Source organism: Oryx dammah, unplaced genomic scaffold, assembly GCF_014754425.2.
Source record: "Oryx dammah isolate SB20612 unplaced genomic scaffold, SCBI_Odam_1.1 HiC_scaffold_27, whole genome shotgun sequence".
Lineage (NCBI taxonomy): Eukaryota > Metazoa > Chordata > Mammalia > Artiodactyla > Bovidae > Oryx > Oryx dammah.
Genome location: NW_024070211.1, coordinates 44635691 through 44659087, shown reverse-complemented (window position 1 = coordinate 44659087; position 23397 = coordinate 44635691). Strand labels below are relative to the sequence as shown.

The 23397-nt window shown below is 38.6% G+C and overlaps 1 protein-coding gene across 1 annotated transcript in view; it reads left to right on the top strand.

The window, feature by feature from the left end:
* FAM117B (family with sequence similarity 117 member B) overlaps window positions 1-22001 on the top strand; it is a 71211-nt gene extending 49210 nt beyond the window's left edge. The window contains exons 5-8 of the mRNA XM_040228775.1: window positions 8862-9005; window positions 10332-10557; window positions 12697-12817; window positions 18122-22001. Coding sequence (XP_040084709.1) covers window positions 8862-9005; window positions 10332-10557; window positions 12697-12817; window positions 18122-18440 — 810 coding nt within the window. The 3' untranslated portion in view covers window positions 18441-22001. The remainder of the gene's footprint in view (window positions 1-8861; window positions 9006-10331; window positions 10558-12696; window positions 12818-18121) is intronic.
* Window positions 22002-23397: the final 1396 nt, after the last annotated feature.

Sequence of the window (23397 nt, the reverse complement as noted above, 5' to 3'; positions counted from 1 at the left end):
TTTTAATTTCATGGCTGCAGTCACCATCTGCAGTGATTTTGGAGCCTCCAAAAATAAAGTCTGACACTGTTTCCACTGTTTCCCCATCTATTTGCCATGAAGTGATGGGACCGGATGCCATGATCTTTGTTTTCTGAATGTTGAGCTCTAAGTCAACTTTTTGACTCTCCTCTTTCACTTTCATCAAGAGGCTCTTTAATTCTTCTTCACTTTCTGCCATAAGGGTGGTGTCATCTGCATATCTGAGGTTATTGATATTTCTCTCAGCAATCTTGATTCCAGCTTGTGCTTCATCCAGCCCAGTATTTCTCGATGTATTCTGTATATAAGTTAAATAAGCAGGGTAACAATATACAGCCTTGACGCACTCCTTTTCCTATTTGGAACCAGTCTGTTGTTCCATGTCCAGTTCTAATTGTTGCTTCCTGACCTGCATATAGGTTTCTCAAGAGGTAGGTCAGGTGGTCTGGTATTCCCATCTCCTTCAGAACTTTCCACAGTTTGTTGTGATCCACATAGTCAAAGGCTTTGGCATAGTCAATAAAGCAGAAATAGATGTTTTTATTGAACTCCCTTGCTTTTTTGATGATCCAATGGATGTTGGCAATTTGATCTCTGGTTCCTCTGCCCTTTCTAAAACCAGCTTGAACATCTGGAAGTTCACAGTTCATGTATTGCTGAAGCCTGGCTTGGAGAATTTTGAGCATTACTAGCATGTGAGATGAGTGCAGTTGTGTGGTAGTTTGAGCATTCTTTGGGATTGGAATGAAAACTGACCTTTTCCAGTCCTGTGGCCACTGCTGAGTTTTCCAAATTTGCTGGCATATTGAGTGTAGCACTTTCACAGCATCATCTTTTAGGATTTGAAATAGCTCAACTGGAATTCCATCACCTCCACTAGCTTTTTTGTAGTGATGCTTTCTAAGGCCCACTTGACTTCATATTCCAGGATGTCTGGCTCTAGGTGAATGTGAGTTATCACACCATCGTGATTATTTGGGTTGTGAAGATCTTTTTTGTACAGTTCTTCTGTGTATTCTTGCTACTTCTTCTTAATATCTTCTGCTTTTGTTAGGTCCATACCATTTCTGTCCTTTATTGAGCCCGTATTACTCGGTCACAAAAAAGGAATGGAATACTGATACATACTACCATTCGGGTGAACCTTGGAAACATTATGCTAACTGAAAGAAGCCAGACACAAAGGAACACATGATTTCCCTCATATGAAATGTCCAGGAGAAGTAAACCCATAGAGACAGATTGTAGACTGGTGATTGCTTGAAGGTAAGAAAGTTGAGAGGAGATGGAGAATGACTGCTAATATGTGAGGGACTTTTTTTGTTGTTTGATTCTAAGATTAATTGTGATAATAGTGGTACAATTCTGTTCAATTAATAGTGTACAGTTAATAGTGTACTGCTGCTGCTGCTAAGTCACGTCAGTCGTGTCCGACTCGGTGTGACCCCGTAGACGGCGGCCCACCAGGCTCCCGTCCCTGGGATTCTCCAGGCAAGCATACTGGAGTGGGTTGCCATTTCCCTCTCCAGTGCATGAAAGTGAAAAGTGAAAGTGAAGTCGCTCAGTCCTGTCCAACTCTCCGCAACCCCGTGGACTACAGCCTACCAGGCTCCTCCATCCATGGGATTTCCCAGGCAAGAGTACTGGAGTGGGTTGCCATTGTACAATAGTGTTCAATTAATAGTGTACAATTCTGTTCATAAGCAGAAGTTGTAGACTTGAATGAGTGAGTTGTATGATACTGTGAATTATTTTTCAATAAAGTTCTACCAAAAAATGTGTACTAACCAACATAAAAATGAATAGATAAAATGCAAATGTAATTGTCTGGAAATAATAGATTAGATGCTAACAAAGAACTCACAAGTAACCCAGGAGGTCTTATAACTGTAGAATATGAGCACAGGTGCTCTGAGCTCAGATTGTTTAGCGTAAGATCTGGCATGCTGCTGGCTAGCTGTTTGAAGTTCCTTGGGTTCTCTGCATTATATTACCTGTTTGTTGTATTGTTCTGAGGATTAAATGGTGCGTGTGTGTGTGTGTGTGTGTTAGTCACTCAGTTGTGTTCGACTCTCTGTGTTCCCATGAACTGTAGCTCTCCAGGCTCCTCTGTACATGGAATTCTCCAGGCAAGAGTACTGGTGCAGTTAGCCATTCCTTTCTCCAAAGAATCTTCCCAACCTAGGGATTGAACCTGGGTCTCCTGCATTGCAGGCAGATTCTTTACCATCTGAGCCACCAGAGAAATCCACTAAATGGTATTCAGTTCAGTCCAGTCGTTCAGTTGTGTCCGACTCTTTGTGACCCCATGGGCTGCAGCATGCCAGGCCTCCCTGTCCATCACCAACTCCCAGAGCCTACTCAAACTCATGTCCATCGAGTTGGTGATGCCATCCAACCATCTAATCCTCTGTTGGCCCCTTCTCCTCCTGCCTTTGGCCTTTCTCAGCATCAGGGTTTTTTCCAATGAGTCAGTTCTGCACATCAGGTGGCCACACTATTGGAGCTTCAGCTTCAGCATCAGTCCTTTGAATGAATATTCAGCACTAATTTCCTTTACAATTGACTGGTTTGATCTTGCAGTCCAAGGGACTCTCAAAAGTCTTCTCCAACACCCCAGTTCAAAAGCATCAATTCTTTGGTGCTGAGCTTTCTTTATGGTATGCTGCTGCTGCTAAATTGCTTCAGTCATGTCCGACTCTGTGTGACCCCATAGACGGCAGCCCACCAGGCTCCCCCGTCCCTGGGATTCTCCAGGCAAGAACACTGGAGTGGGTTGCCATTTCCTTCTCCAATGCATGAAAGTGAAAAGTGAAAGTGACGTCGCTGAGTCGTGTCTGACTCTTCTCGACCCCATGGACTGCAGCCCACCAGTCTCCTCCATCCATGGGATTTCCCAGGCAAGAGTACTGGGGTGGGGTGCCATTGGCTTCTCCTCTTTATGGTATAGAGTATTACAAAACAGTTAATGTAATTCTTGGCACAGAATAACTGCTCAATAAATCTTAGGTTGCCTCCAGTTGGATTTTTCTTTAGGCTTCTCTGCCAATTCATATTTAACTTATTTTCTAAAACTTTAATTATCATAAAAATATTTACATGCTTATTATAAGAAACTTTAGAAACTAAAGTCAGTAGAAAAATTATATCTCTATACTGTACATTTTAAAATTATACAATATGTTATGTCAATTATCTCAATAAAACTGGAAGAAAAACTAAAAATAAGAAATATTAGACCTCAGTCAAGCTGTTACTTTTTAAAAAAAATCAAATAGGAAAAAAAATCATCCAGAGTTTCACTCTCTAAAGATAGCTATTCCTTAAATTCTTTCTTTTTCCTTTTTCATTCCTTGCGGAAAGCATACCATGTATTAGACTATGTATTTTAAAAATTTTATTTAGTGTGGAAAAATGTTTTGTTTTTCAGAGGGCTTCAGAAACATTTTTAATGTTCCAGATTCTATAGAGCAGTTCTCTAATTTTTTTGGTCATTTAGTTGGGTCCAGTTACTGTGTGCTTAAAGCTTTTTTCTACATTATACTTTTCTAGGGGTAGGAAAATAACTTTCCTTATTTGGTTAATAAGTTTAAATATCTGGGGGCTCTTTGACTTTCCTCTTCCTAGGCTCTCCAAGTTATTACAGTTTTTTTGTTTGTAGTTCATGATATGTAGATGATTATTTTTGGAGGGGAGTTCCAGGTTTTATCTTTCCCCCTTTACACAAAACAAAACAGAAGAAATGATATAGGATTAAAACCGCAAAAGTAGTTGATTGATGGAACACATGCATAAAAAGCCAGATAGGAAGACAAGCGTATTTATAATGAGGGAACCAGTGCTCTGTGACTACCTAGAAGGATGGGAGGTGGGGCGGGGGGAGGGCAGGTTCAAGAGGGAGGTGATATTTGTATGCCTATGGCTGATTCATGTTGATGGATGGCAGAAACCAGCACAATACTGTAGAGCAGTTATTCTCCAATTGGAGATCCCTGGTGGCTCAGAGGTTAAAGCGTCTGCCTGGAATGCAGGAGACCCGGGTTCGATCCCTGAGTTGGGAAGATCCCCTGGAGAAGGAAATGGCAACCCACTCCAGTACTCTTGCCTGGAGAATTCCATGGAGGGAGGAGCCCTGTAGGCTACAGTCCATGGGGTCGCAAAGAGTTGGACACGACAGAGCAACTTCACTTCACTTATTCTCCAATTAGAAAGAAAAAAGGAGACATATGTAAATGACAGTAGTTTGTAGTTCTTACAAAAGACATTAAAAAAGAAAAGTCAAATAAATACATGTTACTGTTTGTAGCACACTGTTTACATCATTATTAAAGGGGAGAAAACACTGATCGAGGGACAGATAAACCACATGGTCCAGGTCTTTAGGAAGATTATTGGGAAATTCCTTTAGCATCCCTTAATGATCAAGGACAGTATTGTTCTGATAGTGGATAGTCTGTAACCACTGGCTAACAAGAGATCTTTTTCTTGGGCTTGCAATGGATTTTTTACAGTTAGAAAAGAATTCTGACATACTTTTGAGTGATTCTTTCCCTGGAAGTTCAGGAGGGGGAGCTGTTTATTATGAAGAATAACTGCTGCCAAGTTTCTTAGGAGAGAGAAACTTTTCACGTGTCATTGGTTTCCAAAATTGACAAAACTCTTGGATACTTAAGATATCATTTTTAAGGAGTATATCAAGAAATACTCTCATTTGATGTGGCCAAGAATTCCAGTCAGTTCTGGTGAGGTGGATGAACCTAGAACCTGTTATACGGAGTGAAGTAAGTCAGAAAGAATAAAATATCATATATTAACACATATGTATGGAATATGTGAAAAATGGTACTGATGAACCTATCTGCAGTGCAGGAATAGAGATGCGGACATAGGGAACAGACTTGTGGACACTGCAGGGGAAGGAGAGGGAGGGGCGGATTGAGACAGCAGCATTGACACATTAACATTATTGTATGTAAAACAGAGAGCCGGTGGGAATTTGCTGTATGATGCAGGGAGCTCAGCCTGGTGCTCTGTGACTACTTAGAGCGGTGGGAGGTGGGATGGAGGTTCAAGAGTGGGGGACATACGTATACTGGTGGTTAATTCATGTTGATGTATGGCAGAAACCAACACGACATTGTAAAACAGTTATCCTCCAGTTTAAAAAAATTTTTTTCAAAAAGATGTAGCTAACACATTTCAGAATTGTTTGATGATTAGAGTCAGATGTTAGTAACAGAAGAGCTGGAGATGTAGCATAAAGTAATTTAAGAGTGCAAATTTTAAAATCATGCAGGTGTTTCTAGCTGTGATAGGCTCAAACAAGAAAGCCCTCCCATAGGATTTTCTTATTGCTTCATCTGGGCTGGGCACATGATAGTTTTGTAATAGCTTAGGAGGGTTTGAGAGCAAAGGGATCATGAGAAAGAAAAGGCGGGGGGAACCTATTTTCATCTGAGAAGTAAGAGAAGCATTGTACTTTTAAGAGAAAATTGCTTCTTGGCACTGGAATCTTTGTGTGCCTGTCCAGGATATGATTGCTGTGCTTGAAAGTTTCAAGATTTTGCCACTGAGAAATCAAAACAGTAGGTGCTTCAGCTGTGACCTTCATTAGAGACTAGCTATAGCTTAGAAGAGATAAAAGGGGGAAACACATGAGAGGACACTGATCTCTGGAGGACAGAAATAAAGTGATGCTGACGGGACAGGAGGAATCAAGGCCACGTAGAGCCCCCTACCAAAGCCCCTATGATAGGAAAGCTTTTTTTCCCCAGTGCTTTCTAATTTTTTAAAGAATCCATTCTAAACATCAGTTGTGACCACTGTTTTGTTTTATTAGGGTTTCTGGCTCACATTTCTCTCCTAGATTTCTGTTGAATTGCTGAACAGACCTTTTTTTATCCTATACAGTTTTCTTCCTTTGAAAATTTAGCTCTCTTTATCTTTTTCCCTGCTCAGCTACTACTTCAGTAGGTATTCTTCCCATCTTTCCTGAGTCTGCTTGTCTTGCCACAATTTTATCCCCATGCTTTGAAACAGATGTTTAAGTTATAGTGTAGATTGGATTCTAATGAAGCTTCAGGGTTAGCCAAACCCTCTCTTGGAGTTCTCTGTTGGTTAATTCACAGCTTTTATGCAGTTTGATCTTTAAGCTATAACATAATATATAGATAGACGGAGAATGTAAATAGCAAAAAGAAAACTTTAAAACCGTGATTCACCTAATTGAAATCTTACTTGAGTGGAAAACTCTAATTTGAACAGAAGGAATCAAGAACTGAGAAAAATAAGAGATCCTTGTTTCCAAAGGTCAAATCTTAGGAGAGAGAGATTTTTCCTTAATAATGGAAGGATTTTTAATCTTTCAGAGCTGTCTAAAGATACCTCTCAGTTAATATGATAACCCACTTGTATTTGCATATGCTGACTTATATTTAGAAATACACATTTTTATTACAGAAAGCTATGTAGATGTGGGAAAAATAAATTATATATACACACATACACAAAATTCCTTAAGAACCCTTGAAATGAAGCATAAAAGTTAAAGTATAATCATTTTTTAAATTTTTAAATATTTTGGAGCATAGTTTATGTAAGGAATAAAATCAAAGGCCTATTACTTTTTATTTATGGAATAATAACAGTATGCTTAATGAAGCAAATATTTCCCAGACAGCTTGGGTAGATTATTTTTCTTCTAATCATATAACTATTTGCTAGTTAAATGAATTACTGTTGAACCTTTGCTTCATTTACCTAAAATGGTGTGGTGACCTTAGGAAAGTGGCCATTTTCTTTTTTTTCCTTCCTTTCTTTCCTTTGCTTTAAATAAATTAAACTATTGACACTTGCCACTATTTTAGATTACATTTGAGAAGAACTTCTTACCAATTATCTAGGATATGACTTCTGTAGCTGCCTGGAAAGGCAGTAACAAGATGTCCAGTTAGTTATTACACTGGTGGGTTCCTATTATGTGCATTTCTCAACATGACACCCAGCAGACTTAAGCTTTCTGTTCTTTGAAGACTTACTAACAGATCCTTATGGTTCCCAAATCCAGAAAGGTCAACATTTTGCAGAAACCTTGACAGCTCATCTTCCCCTTCTAGTCTTCTCCTTCCTCATTTCTGTAACGTTAGCTACAAACCAGATGCAGCCTGAAAATGGCATCCAAAGCAAGCCATTATTCATGTTGTTTTGTGACTTTTAGGAGAGAAAATTAAGTTTAGAATTGAGTACCTTTCACTAAATATAAAAAATAAAATCAAAGTTCTGTTTGTAGTATATATACTGATAACTCCTGAAATCTTAGTCTGTAGCAGTTCTCTGTTACCTCATTATTTTTTGACAGAGGAAGAGTCCAGGCACAGGAAGGAGGCCTGCCTGACAGAAATGCTCTGACATGCTCTCCACTGCAGACTAGTGAGCTCTGGGTTTCTTTTAACCCATAGGTGCTTCAGTCCAAATCAGTTTCCTTTCATCCCTTTACTAGTTTTTGTTTTCTCTTGCCACCACTTTGAGAAAGCTTTCTTTCCTTCCTTGACCTATCAGGAACCAAACCATATTCTTAGCTTCATTCTCCCACTCTTTTCCCAAGAGAAAGTACATATCTAATTGGAGAGAGTTTCTTTTTTTTTTAAACCCTGTTTTAGATTATTCTTTGGAATATTATTCTGTTGCTAAGGAAACAAGAGAGTGAGAATAGGTAAAAAAAGAAGTACCCTTCAAGGTGTTAGTGACAGGTCTCGGGGATATAAAAAACTGATGGGAAATAGCCAGTTTCAGTGACTATCTTAGGCATTGTTTCACTGAAGTAGGAAAGTGAAGGCCTTGGGGTGAGAGTAGGGTGGAGGGTGGAGAATGCAAGTTCTCAGAAGAATGGAGGGGAGGGCTCTGGTGTTTACTTTCCTCTTCCTGTCCCGTCTTATCACAGTCCTGTCACAGGGTGAACCAGGGCTGGACTGCTGAGGAGGCTTTCGGGAAGTGCGGGAAGTTACTGGCTTTGTAGCACCAAGACGGAAGGCTTGAAGAATAGGGGATCTGAAACCTCCCTGAAAGAGAGGTTTCTCAGAGAGACCTCCCTAAATGAAGGATGAATTAATCACATTTCTTTACCAGACAGCAGGACAATACAAGATGACTTCTGGCACACTATTGCTATGGACTTTGGCAGATCCCTTGCAATTCTTGTTTCATATTTTATTTTGAGTATCTTGTCAGGAAACCAAGTGATATCCTGTAATATAATCAGTTCTTTTCAAAAGTAATACTGTGCCAGTGGGAACATTTTTTTTAACTAGAGATAGGCTTTGAAACAAAACATTAAAATAATTACAATGGAAGTATGAATAGATTTCACAGGGAAGTTACTCTATCATCTTGCTACTGTATATGGACTTTGGAAGTGATTTTGTTTTTCCTACCAATTTTTTTTAATATAAATTACTTTTTGTTATTTATTTTCTGGAATATAGATAATTATGGCACTGGAGGACTTTAAAGTTATGTTCTGAAATCTGAACTCCTGTAATCATGAAAGAATGTCTGAGGTTAAGATTCTTTTAGTGTTTTCCCGTATCCCTCTTCTCTTTACAGTCCCTCATAGATGTGAATTAATTTCTGAAATTCTACCTTGATTGTCTGGGATTTTTGCTTTAAATTATATTTTCGCGTATACCAAGGAGCAGGTTTCGTTATTCACACTTTCTGTGAGGTCTGTAAATTTTGATTTATTTTAGAGTTATCCAGATCAAATGGAAGTATGCTCCCATCTAGAGAATGTGAAGGTAATCATAAATGTTCTTTCTCCCCCGCCCCCACCACTTTTTCTTAAGGCTCCTGTTCCAAAGAGTGCACTTATTCCGGTAATCCCCATCACCAAGTCAACAGGCTCCCGGTTCCGGAATAGTGTGGAAGGATTGAATCAGGAGATTGAAATAATAATTAAAGAGACTGGGGAAAAGGAAGAGCAACTTATAGTAAGTAATCTTCTATTTTAAAATCAGCCTTATACATTAATTCTTCTAATTATTTTTTTATCACAATTTTGGTTTCCATATTTACATGTTTCTTGCTTCTTGTTGAGAATAAAAATTATCTCTTTTGAAAAACTCTGACCTTGCAAGTGAATGACAGTTTTTGTTTCTTTGCATCTCATAGAGACAACTGATATGACTTAAATTTGGGTCCTTGAACAGAAACTATTTTTTGTTTTTCTGTATTTAAAAAATCACAGATATGCTTCTCATTGTCTATAACTCCATTTAACAAAAGTTCAGCTTACTGGTTTGTTGGTGGTGGCGTGGAATATCTTCTGAGTATGAATATATATCTTACTGTTTGTCAGTTACTGTTTGGTTGACTGATCATGAAGCACAGGTCTGCTTACCTATAACATGCATAAATGTGTATTCTATTAACTGTGGCATACAAAAGTACGGTTTATATGTAAGACAGAAAAATTCCTGTTTATATTTAAAAGGATGTCACAGTATCCTGAAGCTTTCCTTCTTCAGTGAAAGAGGAACTGGGGAGTTTAAAGTAGTATTTTATTGACGCCTGAGATTTCTCTCCCTGAAGATGAAAGGCTGGTTTAGCTTAGAGAAAACACCACTGCCCACACCCTACCCTCCTCCACTGCACGATGGTGAAACTTCTCCCGATGTATGATAAAGGTAAACGCAGCAAAGGTGTACGGGGAGCCAGTTTCCCTGCTAAGTGAGTCACACAAGCCTTCCTCTGAACATTCTCCTTGATTTCCCTCTATAATTAGCAATGCTGTGATTAACCGTTCTCTCCTTTAGGAAGGTTTCTTTGAGAACACTGTTTGAGGAGGAAGTGAGCGGGGAAGGGGGGCGGCAGGGGCTATCATCAGGTATTACTGGTTCACACAGTGCACAACCTTTTCTTCTCAGGTGGAACCTGGAGTTACACCAAGGCTTCTCCTCTCTCTTATAATGGTGTGTCTTGATCATTTTGAAAATAACAGCACGTGATAAGTAACTCAGTGTTGTTTCATCCTTCAGCGAGCACCGACCACTCATGTGCCAGACCCCTGGGAGTTCAGAGGCTCTGCTCTGCCACTCCGTGTCCAGCGGCAGGGGAGGGCGGGCGATGAGACAGGAATGGCTGTCCCCACAGCCAACACACAGGCTTCTCCCTCTACCGTGAGGCCTGATAAGGAGAGGGTTTCTGACTTTTGAGTCTTCTGCAGCAACAGGGGAAGGCTGAACCTTGGGTGCCTTTCTAGGGGAATTTCAGAATCAGTGACCAAAACACATACATTTGAAATGTTTCTGTAACAGCCCCAAGACATTCCCGACGGCCACCGTGCGCCTCCGCCCCTCGCTCAGAGGAGCAGCAGCACGCGCAGCACCGACACGCAGACGCCCGGCGGGGCCGAGCGGGGGAGCAGCGACAGCAGCCGCTCCCAGTCCGTGTCCCCCACAGCCTTCCTCACCATCTCCAGCGAGGGGGGCGAGGAGAGCCCGTGCTCGGCTGACGACCTGCTGGTCGACCCCAGGGATAAAGGTACAACACGGGAGGAGTTTGCTGCCACGGGATAAGTAACACCGCCGCTGTATCCTGGTTTCTGTTCATTTTCTAGCGGAACACATACACTTAGGGCCACTAAGATCTTGACTTTGAGATGTGTTCAAAATACAGATTTTAAAGAACTGTAGTACAGAACTATAGGCTTTACTGTGGAACTCAGGTGATGGTCAGGTTGGCTGGGTTTATGGGCTTTTGTAGGTACACTTTTTTTTTCTTCTTGTACTTACTAATACAAGCTCCTTAATAGCGAGTAACATCCTTTTTGGTATAAAGGAGATAAACATTTGTCCTGAAAAGTATTTGTTTTCTTAGTTGTTTTCTAAGTTGTTACCTAAGTTGTTACTGTTACCTAAGCATTTGTTACCTTAGTTGTCATGTTTTTACTGTCTTACTACTTTTTAATTGAATGTGAAGCCTTCAAGTTAGTGTGTTTCAGGATCTATATTTGTGATGTTTCTATTAAGAATTAAGCTGACATATCAGTGCAAGATGAGTATTCCAGACAAGCCTGGAGTAAAAGGGGAGGTGGGATACTTATAGTATTAAACCACTTGCATGATTCAGAAAGTAACTGGAGACACAGCACTTTGAATATCAGTTACTAATAATGTTTTACAAATATGATCATCTATCTTTACCAGGGCAATCTTTTCTTTTAGCCTAAATTCTAGTTATTACTGCATGAGCTTGAGAAAAATGATAAGATAAATCCTATGGCTCAGTTCAGTAGTCATTTATTTAGAACCTCCTACTTGCAGTGTGTTGATTGTCCTAAAATGTTGCACGTCTGATGACAGCTGGTCATTAGCGCCAGTCATCTGAAGTACTGAGACCGTAGCACGTGCAAAAGACCTAAGATTTACAGAAGAAGTCACTTCAGACTATGGGCAATTGTAAAATCATACTATTGGGTCCCTTTTTTTTGTCATCTACAAGGTTAAATAAAACATGGCTATACCCTAGACCAGTTATTAATAGACCACACCCCCGGCAGGACACAGGCACCAGCAGCTTTCGGTGCTCCCGGGCGATCCACATGCACAGAATTTTGACCCCACTGAATTAAATCCTTTGATTGGGCCTTGTGTTTCTTGTCAGGAGTTGACATAATTAATTACTTCTGATACTTGCTGTAAGGATTAAAAGAGAGAGTGAATGCAGCTCGGAGTACTTAAGCTCAATCAGATGTACCTGCCCCACCCAACCCACCCCCAGACTAACCATAGCTATTAAAATCTGCCCCTTGATTTTCTGTACTTTCTACTTTTACTTCAGCAGCATATAGGAACTCTGTAAGTTTTGTGTCCTGCTGTATTTGACTTTAGGAGTGACTGGTTAACTTCTCAGGATTTCTTTTGTAAGAAAGGGCTACTGTCAGCAAGGAGTTGTCGTTTAGTTGACACAGACTGTACATTTAGAACACATAGGTTACATATCAAGAATTCTAAGTTAATGTGGTAGAAACTGAGGACATCAGCACTGAACAGAATCACCAGAGTAAAGAAGTGTTCCCTTGGGTAGGGTTAATTTAGAAAGATAACAAAAACTTTGAGCCAGACTTTGAAGGAGGTTTTGGAAAATGAGCAGAGAAGGACCTCTTAGGTATAGAGAAGTTTGTAGGCAAAAGAAAGTCTCTGCCATACAACTGTGCAGAGACTGACTACCTGGAGCAAAGACAGCAGTCAGAGAGTAGAGGAATCAACTGAGAGATTCTGAGGGCAGCCAAGAATGAATGATAAGCCACCAGTGAGGAACCATTTTAGTTATTTGTCTTGGGAAGAATGGAGGTGGCATTTGAGCCCATGTGCTGTGTATAGAGTAGAAATAAGCAGCAGCATACCGCAGTATTCAGTGCTAAGGAGTAAGTTATACAGGCCTAGGCTGTGGTAATTGTAAGTAGAAAGGAAAATCTCTGGTTTATGCATTTTTAAACAAACAATTAGTCTTTTTTTACCAGGAATTGTGTTAGATATTGGGGTAATGTGGATGAGTAAAGCCTTGCTACCCTCAAGTAGTAGCTCATGGTGTAGGGGAGGCCAGGAGCAATCAAATACAGAAGGATTATGCACATATGTGCTAGTATTTCTTAGTAATCCAGCATGTCGTTTCTTGCAGAGAATGGGAACAACTCTCCTTTGCCCAAATATGCAACCTCACCAAAACCTAACAACAGTTACATGTTCAAAAGGGAACCTCCTGAGGGCTGTGAGAGGGTCAAAGTCTTTGAGGAATGCTCGTAAGTATCCCTCCCATCCCTCCCCCACCCCAAACTTTTATTACAAGAAGTATTAAAAGAATTTCAAATAGGCTGAAGAACAGTACAGTGACCACTCGTATATCCAACACTAGATCCTATGGTTAACATTTTGCTTTGTCTCTTTCTGTTTTGGTGTTAGTTTTTACAGAACTGTTTGAAAGTAAGTTGTAGTCATGACATTTAGCCTTGAATCCAGTTTAATACTTATTTCCTAAAAGTAACCACTCCTACATAACCACAGTACCATTGTCACACCAAAGAAAATTACAGTTATGCTTAACATCAACTAGCATCCAGTTATTATTCACATTTCCTCAGTCGTCCCCAGCATATCACCCGTGGTTATTTTTGAACCTGTAAACAGTCAGTGCCACACATTGAATTTAGCAGTGTATTTATTCAAGAGAGACCACAGATCTCAATGCAGGGTGGGTTTCCTCCTTTCAAGGATCAAATTCCCTTCAGTTTTTAGTCTCCAGTTCTTTAAACAATTAAAATATTTTCCTGCCAACATGGGGAAGAGAACTCTATTACTTAGCAGAAACATGTTGCTGTGATAAAGATCATAGAAGAAGCAGAGCTTTAAACAGCGTCTGGTACTCTTGGTATGCGATCTGCTGTACTCATGTATTTCTGTTGGCTTTTACTCTAGTCAGGGACTCTTAATTTTAGACTCAGAACCTGCTTAGAAGGTATTGCAGCCACGGCCTACTTTCAGCAGCCTTGGCCCCTTGCCTTGAAAGTGATGGCTACAGGGTTGTAGGTATGTATGACACTGAGCAAATTAGGTGACAAACATTATTTGAAGAGAGAATGATGGTACATATATAAATCTCACTTTTCAATATCATTGCAAGACTAAGAGACACCTTCTGGCTTTTTCTCACTGTGAAACTAAAACTACAGTGTGGAGACTGTCCAGCCTTGTCTGGCTCACATAACTTCTTTGTTCCATCGTGAGTATCAGAATCGTTCTGAAATATGGCATCCTTTTGTTCTGTGTGCCCCTCCTGTCAGTGCTTCCTTTAATGTCAATTCTAAACAACTTTCCACACAAAGAGCATTGTCTTTGAATCCCTTCACCTTCTCTACTAGGAGATCCCAGCTGTCAGTCTTTTTGCTTTTGTGACAATAATTGAAAACCCTGTTTTAGCAGCTGCTTATTTACTCTTTGCACCACGTAAGTCTGAAGGCATGCCTGGTGCCAGAGTTTAAGCAGTATTTCTCCACACATGTGTTTCATGGACTCCTTGCACCATAATCATCCAGGAAATTAGTTCAGACTAGAGTCCCAGGTCCCACCCTAGCCCTAGCCCTAAGGAGTGAAAAAATACGCAGGCAGATAGGACCTGGAGTATGCATCTTTAACAGATCTCAGAGGACTTTTATGCTTCACTTGAACATGCTGGCTTAGACCTTTTCATGAGAGTTCTTCAGAAAGAGAGTCATTCTAATAGGTAAAAGTTAAATGGTCCACGTGGAACCTTTTGGAGTATTTGACTCATGGCTGATGGACTTAAAAAGCAATTTGAATTTCTGTATAAATGACTTTGAGTGAATATTGGTTGTGTAGGTTGGTGTCCTGTGGCATCTGCCTAGACTGTTATATTTGGAATAGTTCTCAGTATCTGAACTGTATACATACAGCTGTGTTGGTTGCTTCTAAAGAGGGAAGAAAGGATGGGGAATATGTATGTATTGTGTGTGTGTATATGGATAGATAAATAAAAGGTGAACCATGACATATAAAATGTTTTATGGCATATCCACCTGTTATTAGAAGGTAAATGTCTTATTTTTTGAATGCACATAGTTTATTATAAATTTTACTGACATAAAGGATGTATAGCACACAAAAACCTATTTATTTTTAAATATCTTGATTGTATTCCAAAAGGAAATTAATAACAGTAACCCAAGAATGGATTTTTTAGAGCTAATTTTAACCTTCTATCAACAAAACAAGTTACCCAAAGTCTGAAATATTGGTTTCTTTTTGCCCCAGATCTGTATGCCATAATTAGAGCAGAATCCACTGGATGCACTAGCATTAGCAAGGGTAATTATTGGTCCTAATCTTAAGATTTTAGCTTATTTAATCATTCTTTAAAGTATATTTTTATAAGTCTTCATTTTTGTTTGAAAGTAGACTTAAAGATCTGAACCAGCTGTTGTAGTCAGGTGAGGGGTTAATCTCTTATTTGCATGTTTATTTGCCTGAAAGAAAATAGGTAGTTGGATTTGGGCCCAGAAAGGACAAGACCAGATTTTGCTTTTTTTTTTTTTTTTTTTTTTTTGATACAGCAAAGACCTTAGCCATTCCTTCTGCACTTAGCAACTCCTTTTTAATGAAGTCACATAGGCTGTTTCCTGACCCCAGTTAAAGAACTCCTTGACCTTAGTTATCTTAGGTTCCTAGATATTATGGTCTCTTTGCAGTATAGAGATTTTTTTAAAAGTATGACAGAACCACTCTTCATTTCTTTCCCTCTCTCCCATTCTAAGTAAATTGGAACCACCATTTCTTAGCTGATAATTTATTCCTGAATTTGAAAAGAAAATTGCATAAGGCTTTTTAAAAAAATAGCAAAGAATTCCTTACATCAGTATGAAAATACCTACAATAATTATCCAGTCTGACCATCTATTTTTCAGAAATCAGCTAGCAAGCAGTTATATCTGTTTTGAGAAACAGTCACTTTTGGTATAACTTATGGAAAAATAAAATATTTAAATTAGTTCTGAGGTCTGTACGTGGTGGTTTTTTTTGTTTCTTTTGTTTCTTTTCATGTTTTTTTGTTTGTTTGTTTGTTTCTTAAATTGAAGAAAGCTTTGTAGTAGTATTAGAACTTTCAGCTTCTATTAATAGTGGCATAAGTATTACACTGGTCATTCACCTCAGAGGTGGGTAATGAATTTCTTGGAGAATCTTCTCCTAAAAGTTAAATGGAGTAAAAATTGATTGCTTTTGGTGGATTAGGGTCATGATTCAAAGAGGGGAGACTGGAAGAGGGGTGGGGGGCGTGATGCTTTTTTATTTTTTTTTAATGTTAGTGTTTTGTTTCTTGATCTGTGTGCCCGTTAGACAAGTTATGATTTTTTATGTTATTTTGTGTGAGATCTGTTGCTAATTCTGTTTTCTTGAAAGCAGAAAGGGAGTTAAACTGATTTTAGGTTCTGTCATTAAAAAAGTCACAGTTATCAGATCATTAGTTGAAGAAAAACTAAACAGTTTTTCTGACTCTTAAGTATAAATATATATAATTTTTTAAAGTGTATTTTTGGTGCTGATGGGATATAGGTGAGAGGGAATTTTAGATTCTCTTTTAGCAGTATAGAGGCTGAGAAACTTATTGATAATAATGACACTATATAATTAATGTTGTATTGAGAATTCATTTGAAATGTGATCCCATTTAGGCCAGAGCTGAAACTTGGAGTAGGTACCTACTTAATAGCATTAACAAAACAAATAAATTAGCCTTAAAAAAAAGTCAGTAAGAAGTTTGTTTGTATTTCAGAAACACGAGGTTTCATCCTCAAGATCCATTAGCAGCATTGTGTCTTACGTGATTTTTAGCAAGATAACATCAAACAATAAATAATTAAAAACCTAAGCCTCATTTGGAGGGTGTAAAACTTGATTAGCCCTTTTTTCCCCTAATATAAGAATGAAAGTTATCTTTACTAATTCTTCGGGGAAAAAAAAAGCATTATTTAATTATACAAACATAATATCAACTTCCTATCTGCTTAAAGGAATTGAAAACCATGTTGTCAGTAAAAAGAGAGGTGTATGCCCTTCTTACAGTATATCCAAATATACATGTGACCCTAAAAGTACTCACCATATAAAGTTTCCACTGTATCCAAGAATAACTGCACAAGTAAAACAAATTTAAATGATGTAATTTCTTTCTTCTTTTGCCAAAGCTATCCATGGGTAGTATTCACTATTAATAAAATATGCCTACCCAAAGCACTGCCTATGTGGAACATTTTTTTTTTTTTTGCACCTACTCCCCAGGTTTGTTGTTTATTCATTCTTTAAAACCCAGCTCAGATGTTCCTTCCTCTGGAAGTTATCTTCCTACCAAACTCCCCCTCTTTCTTTGTGCCAGAGGTTATTTACTCGCTTGTTCTACCTCTAAACACTTTACAGACCATTTTTATCACATCTCTCAGACATGCTTGTGCGAGTTTTTAACCTTTTTTGGCTGTGGACATCTCTGGCAGTTTGGTAAAGCCTTTGATTCATACTTTCTCTGAATTATGTTTTAAAAACACATTAAAGATTATAAGGGAGACTGATCATCCTGGAGTATAGTCTGTCCCTTATACCTCTCTCGTCCCAAGAACTACATATTTAGTATGCCTCCATTTATGTCACTTTATCTTTAGGTCTCCAGAATCTAGTGCAGACTTGGCACACTTGGATTTTTATTTATTTTTTTATTAGGAGATGAGAACCATACTTTTATCGTATGATCATACTACCTTTTCCCACCTGAATCTTGATTTATTTAGGTTCTTCCATTTGAATTTCTTAATTTTGTGTCACTTCCATGTTACTTTAACAGTTTAAATTTTGTATTTTTACTTTCAGGGAATACCACTAACACTTGTATCCTTTTCCAGCCATTTGGGTTAATTGTCAAGAGCTCCTGAGGAGAGGGAAGGATTTGGTTTCAACAAAACCTTTAGAACAGAGGACTGTCATTAGTTTTACTTTGATTTTACATTTACATTATGCTATTCAGGAAATCATTATGGCTGTTAACTCAGAACTGTTTCAAAGAGATTTTTAAGCATACTTGGAGAAGCCAAGCCCAGCAAAGTTTAGTCACGCAGTGGCAAAGCTCAGCAAAAGATAAGACATCTTGGGTCATTCATTTCCTTGCCTTTGCCCTTCAAAATAGTATAGACTTTGGAACAATCATAGTGGAACATATTTTTGTCTTTAAACAGCTGGAATATTTTTTGCTTTAGGAAATTCTTTATTCACATTGGCTGTCTTAGAGCTTCACTGAGATGCCTGAGCATCCTGTTTGGAGCCTGGGCTCTCCAGAGAGCTGAAATCAACAGTAAACTCATGTCCTTCCAGCATTTTGAGATGCATAATTCAAATCATGTGTCCTTTGGTTGATGGCATTTGGAGCCTTAGACATAGCTTGAGTTTTGTTTTCCTTTTTTGTGTCTATAAGTTGTTGTTTTTAAAGAAAAAAACTTTTACTTCTGGTGTTTCGTGACTTAAAAGTCTTGGGTTATTTATTCTGTGTCTAGGCCAAAACAACTTCACGAAATCCCGGCCTTTTACTGTCCTGACAAAAACAAGGTGAATTTCATTCCTAAGAGCGGCTCTGCTTTCTGCCTCGTCAGCATCCTGAAGCCACTCCTCCCCACACCAGATCTTACCCTCAAGGGCTCTGGCCATAGCCTGACCGTCACCACTGGCATGACCACCACTCTGCTGCAGCCCATCGCTGTGGCCTCCCTGTCTACAAACACAGAGCAAGATCGAGTCTCTCGAGGAACGAGTACAGTCCTGCCCCCGGCCTCTCTCCTCCCCACGCCAGAACCCATTGAGGAAGCAGAAGGATAGGTCCCAGTGCTGCGAGGCTGTAGTTCTGGGCAACTGAGAACCTCCTCGACCCCTTGGCAGCGATGGCATCGTGGCTCCTGGTTGGCTGTGACGTGCCCCAGCTCTTCCACACTGATGCGGTGCGGCGTGGCTGCTGGAAGGGAGCGGCCCCTCTGGAGGCCGGCCCTCAGCGCCGAGCCTGCTTTTGCTTAAAGCACCGGTTGAAACAAGAAAAAGGTATCATTCTTTCCTTTTGGAGGGCCAATATCACGTTTTTTGTTCTCAAATTAGACTTTTTTGGAAAAAAAACTGATCCCTACAAACATGATTCCTGAAGGGAGACGTGAATGATGCTGCAAGAACCATCTTTTCTATGAAAATGACTATTTTATACCAATGTTACATTTTCTGGAAACGTAGCAAACAGGATGTTCTTTGGTGGCCTCTGTTTCTTGTTTCCCTTTCTAGATGTGTGCTTTTCTCAGCTGTTTTCAGCTTTGGGACCAAAGGGATTGTTGACATTTTCCTAGCAATCTTAATCTCATGACTGTGTTCTTCTCCCAAACAAGAATTGATAGGTTATACCTTGAACCAAGTACATATATAAAAAAGATAAAAAGCAATATGAGTACATTATGTGACTTATGTTTTCTGATGTCAGAAGTTTGTGCTTTGGGTGAAATATTTGTAAAACTGCTGTTTTCTTCACTACTCCTGCACACATTTCACCACGTTGTCAGAAAAATTATAATCTGGAGACAAGTGCTTTAATATGTTCTCACCCATCATTGGAACTTGGTTTAAAAGTCAGCGAGCCAAAAGGAAGCTTTACTGCCCAGTGTCAACTGCTAGCTAGGAGTAAGGAGCCCCCTGGATTTTCTGCGCAGTATCTATCACAGGAACGCCCTTGTGTCCCGCGGGTGTCATTCTACCTTTAACTGTCACTGTATCATAGCCCCGAGAGATCCTGAAAATGGCTGTGCATGGATTTCCTCCTCTGCTTTTGTGATGTTGTCGTCTTGTGGATTTGGTCTGGGTTAGTAGTTTGCCAGGAGTGTGATCCATTGAATAGCAACCCTTAGTCACAGAATCTTGAGACTGACGTTTCCTTTGTGGTGGCTGGCACTGAGATATGTTGCCTACAGATTTTGCTAGTTTTTGCTCCAACATTCCACACAGAGGGGGAAAAAACAGGCCAGAAGGGCTTTGGAGCATAAACAGCAGGAGCCTTTGAAGAATTTGGGATTTAGGCCGATCTTAACACAAGCACTGCCAGTATCACATGAGAGCAGACTTCATGTCTGGATATGTGGTATTAAGGAGCAGCGCTTTTTAAAAAGTTACAGCATTGTTGAAAGCATCCTTCTAAGATCTTCATAAACTACCTTATGATGCAATAATTTAATGTTCCTGTACATATTATAGGAAGAGAACATTTAAATACTGTAAAAGGGATTCAGTTCAGAAGGTTAATATGTCAGTTTGTCCAGATATATCCCATCAAAGAAAACCTCGTGGTAGCAATAAATCTTCTGAAAGGACTTCTTATATTTACATACCTTTAAAACATCTAAATAATTAAAAATACGCCCTGTTAAAAATGGAGATGGATTTAGGCAAATTAGGTAAACTCAACATTTGAATAGTCTCAGGTTTCAGTTGGTAGGCCTGATGAATTTTGGTACCTTTTCCGCCCAAAACTGATTTAGCTGGAATTAGTACATTGTGGCTTCTAAATTGGAAAAGCTCAGTTATTCAAGGTCTAAATGTTCTATGGTGGGGTGGTTTTTGAGAACCTTGATCATTTGACTTTACCATTTCACCACTGAGAACTGCTCTGTCAGAAGTACAGAAGAAGGGCAAAACAAATCAGGTGAGCTGGTGTTGAAGGTTGGAAGTTAAAAGTAAGGTTTCAGAAAAATCCCCAATCAGTTTTTGGATTACCTGAATTCTGTTAAATCTCTGTTCTTTTCCTTGCCTCAGACTTACTTCTTTTGCCGTCTGGATGTGGTCACAGGGGTGTTTTACTAAAATGCCACTTTGTAAAGTTTTTCTTCTTACTCTGTTGTGCACATTTGTCTAACACATCTTTCTGTAGAGTATTCATATATCCTTAATCTAAAGTAATTTAAAATCAGAATGGGAGACAGTTTTAAGATACTGTCATTTTCATAGTCTTATAGGTGGAACTTTTAATGTTTGGCTGTAAGGAGAATGTGAATTTGCAGGTAAATGAATTATATGGCAACCAGACATAGCCCTCGTGTTTGGGAGAAATAGAGCCTGAGATATGAAGGAAGAAAAAAAGGTACAAGGTATAAAAAACACTCTTAACTGCCAGTGCCAAAGGGCTAAATTTTAAGTTTATGAGCTTTACGCCGTCTTGAAAAAATATTGATTGTAGTCCATTTAGGTTTTATTTAACCTTGGTGCACAGGTGGTTGACTTTTTTTTTAAATGGGTCTACTCTTAATAGAATGCATAATATTGTTTTCTAAAATTACATTCCATAATTATCTTGTTATTCTGTAGAAAACTGTACAGAAGGTAAGTAAATCAGAATAGCTTCAATGGAAATACAATTTAATTTTTTTTTAAATTTTGAATAAATTTACTTCCATTGCGGTAAAAGAAACAGGTGGCTTGTATATTTCAGCAAAAGGAAGCTATTCTCTGGTTATTAACTTTGTCAGTGTTGTTATTTTTACTCTTAAACAGTTTCTTCCTTGCTGTGATAAAAATATACATTTACTGTTTCTGATCATGACCAAGTCTGTATTACTTGTCAAATTTAGATCTTAAGTTGTCATGGCTTTTGTGAACAGTTATTCTTTGATTAATATTGTGAGCATGGATGCCAAAATTATTTTTTAATTAGGTTCATTTTATTTAAACTATTTCTGATATTTGTGACAAGCCAAATCAGCCTTTTAGAAGGTGCTACTGCTAACTGTGGAGTAACTGGCAACAAGGAAGCCCCCAACCCCCCCTTTTTTTCCTAATGGTTGGCTTTTACTGGGAAAAGGTATTAAAGAAAAATAACAGAATTTATAGCCTCCTCTGTGTCCATGATTAGGACTGGATTGTCAGAATTTTCTTTTGTTAAAGGAAGTAAAAGAAAAATCGCCACTACTGAATTTATTAAATACTACTCTGAAGATTCATTCCTTAATGCTTAGAATTTTGATGTTTCAAGACTAGACCGGTGGAAGTGCTGAATCTGCATTAAAAAAAGCTAAAATACTTAATTTCGCACTTTAAGGTTTAAGTTTTACTCTTCCTAAATTAGGGATAACCAGATCAGCCCTGAACAATATTTTGTTTATACAATCCTGTTGATGGATATAATTTATGTTTTTTAAAAGTCTTTATTTTTCATCCCTGTTAAAGCTGTGTAAATCTTTTTCAAATGCAATTTTTAAAGTTTTGTTTTTCTAACAAAATTCTCCCAAAAAACTGCATTTCTGATGGTGATAAATATTGTTACTGTGTACTTATGTATTCCCTATATCTGAACACTTGTTGCTGCCTCACAAGAAAATAGAACTTTTATGTTAAAAATAAAGTCTGTTCTTCTTGAGAGTTTTTTTCTGTGTACTTTTATGAATATTGCCTCAAATGTAAATTTCTTTTCAGATATTTCTAGCTTGAAAAAACTTTAGTATATTCTTTTTCACAGGTAGAATAATGAATTTGTGTTAAGTAGCAGGATATATAATATTCTCAATTGTTCTTCCTTATTTCCTTGCTACCTCTCCTTAACTTCCTCTGGAACTGAGAGCACCTGGTATTTGTGGTAAGTGCTAAGCAGACATTAAAATATCAGCAAGTGCACTGAACGATGTACCTGTTTAAATTCAGTACTTTACAGGTGGTTAAGAGATTTAGCTGGGGGCAGTCACTTAATTTCATTCTAAATTACACATAAAGGAGTTTTTTGCCTTTTGGTAATTCGTTCTTGATAAGCCAGGTATATTCTTCCTTTGTGACAACAGTTTATAGATGCAAGGCAGTTGTTTAGGCTGAGGGGTTTAGTCTGTATGAAGATTGTATGCAGTATAATCTCTTAGAAAGCAGGGTCACCTTTTAAGTGTAATAAGTGTCACCATGGCTGCCTGTCATAAAAAGTGGTCACCAAATTACTTTGTAAGAAATTCTAAAAATTATTTCTGGGGGAAAAAGTTAACCATAATTTGGATATATATGTGTGTGTGTATATATACATACACACACACATATAAACACATAATGTAACACAGCATCAAATATGAAGAGAATCTCTCAAACTGGTGTAACATTTTCTTCCATTTTTCTTTTTTTCTGTCTTTTCCCTCCACCTTTAAAGAGGTTGAGAGGAGAAAATTAGATCTTAAGTTGGGTGTGCCTAACTTTCTCTGTTTATTTGATTTTTTTGCTTTGATTTATTAATATTAAATATACCCCCTTCCCCAAAAAGTTTTTAGGTCTATAATGATTCTTTCCCTTTAATTTCTTTTAAGTGGCTGGTTGTGAAATACTTAGCATCCCTTCCTAGGAGTTCCCTGCTGATGTATATCATTTTTTCCCTTGCTAAGATTGTTTGCTTTTTAAATATCTTTATTTTAGACCTCTATTAGAATGGGCTTCCCTGATGGCTCAGACAGTAAAAGAGTCTGCCTGCAATGCAGGAAACCCAGGTTTAATCCCTGGGTCAGAAAATTCCCTTGGAGGAAGAAATGGCAACCCACTGCAGTACTCTTGCTTGGAGAATTCCATGGACAGAGGAGCTTGGTGGGCCACAGTCCATGGGGTTGCAAAGAGTCGGACATGACTGAGCAACCAACACTTTCACTTCTATTAGAACATGGCAGGATAATATAGGTGACTTCACAGGTGGTGCAGTGGTAAAAGAATCCACTGTTCCCTGGTTCAGGAAGATCCCCTTGAGTAGGAAATGGTAACCCACTCCAGTATTTTTGCCTGGAAAATTCCATGAACA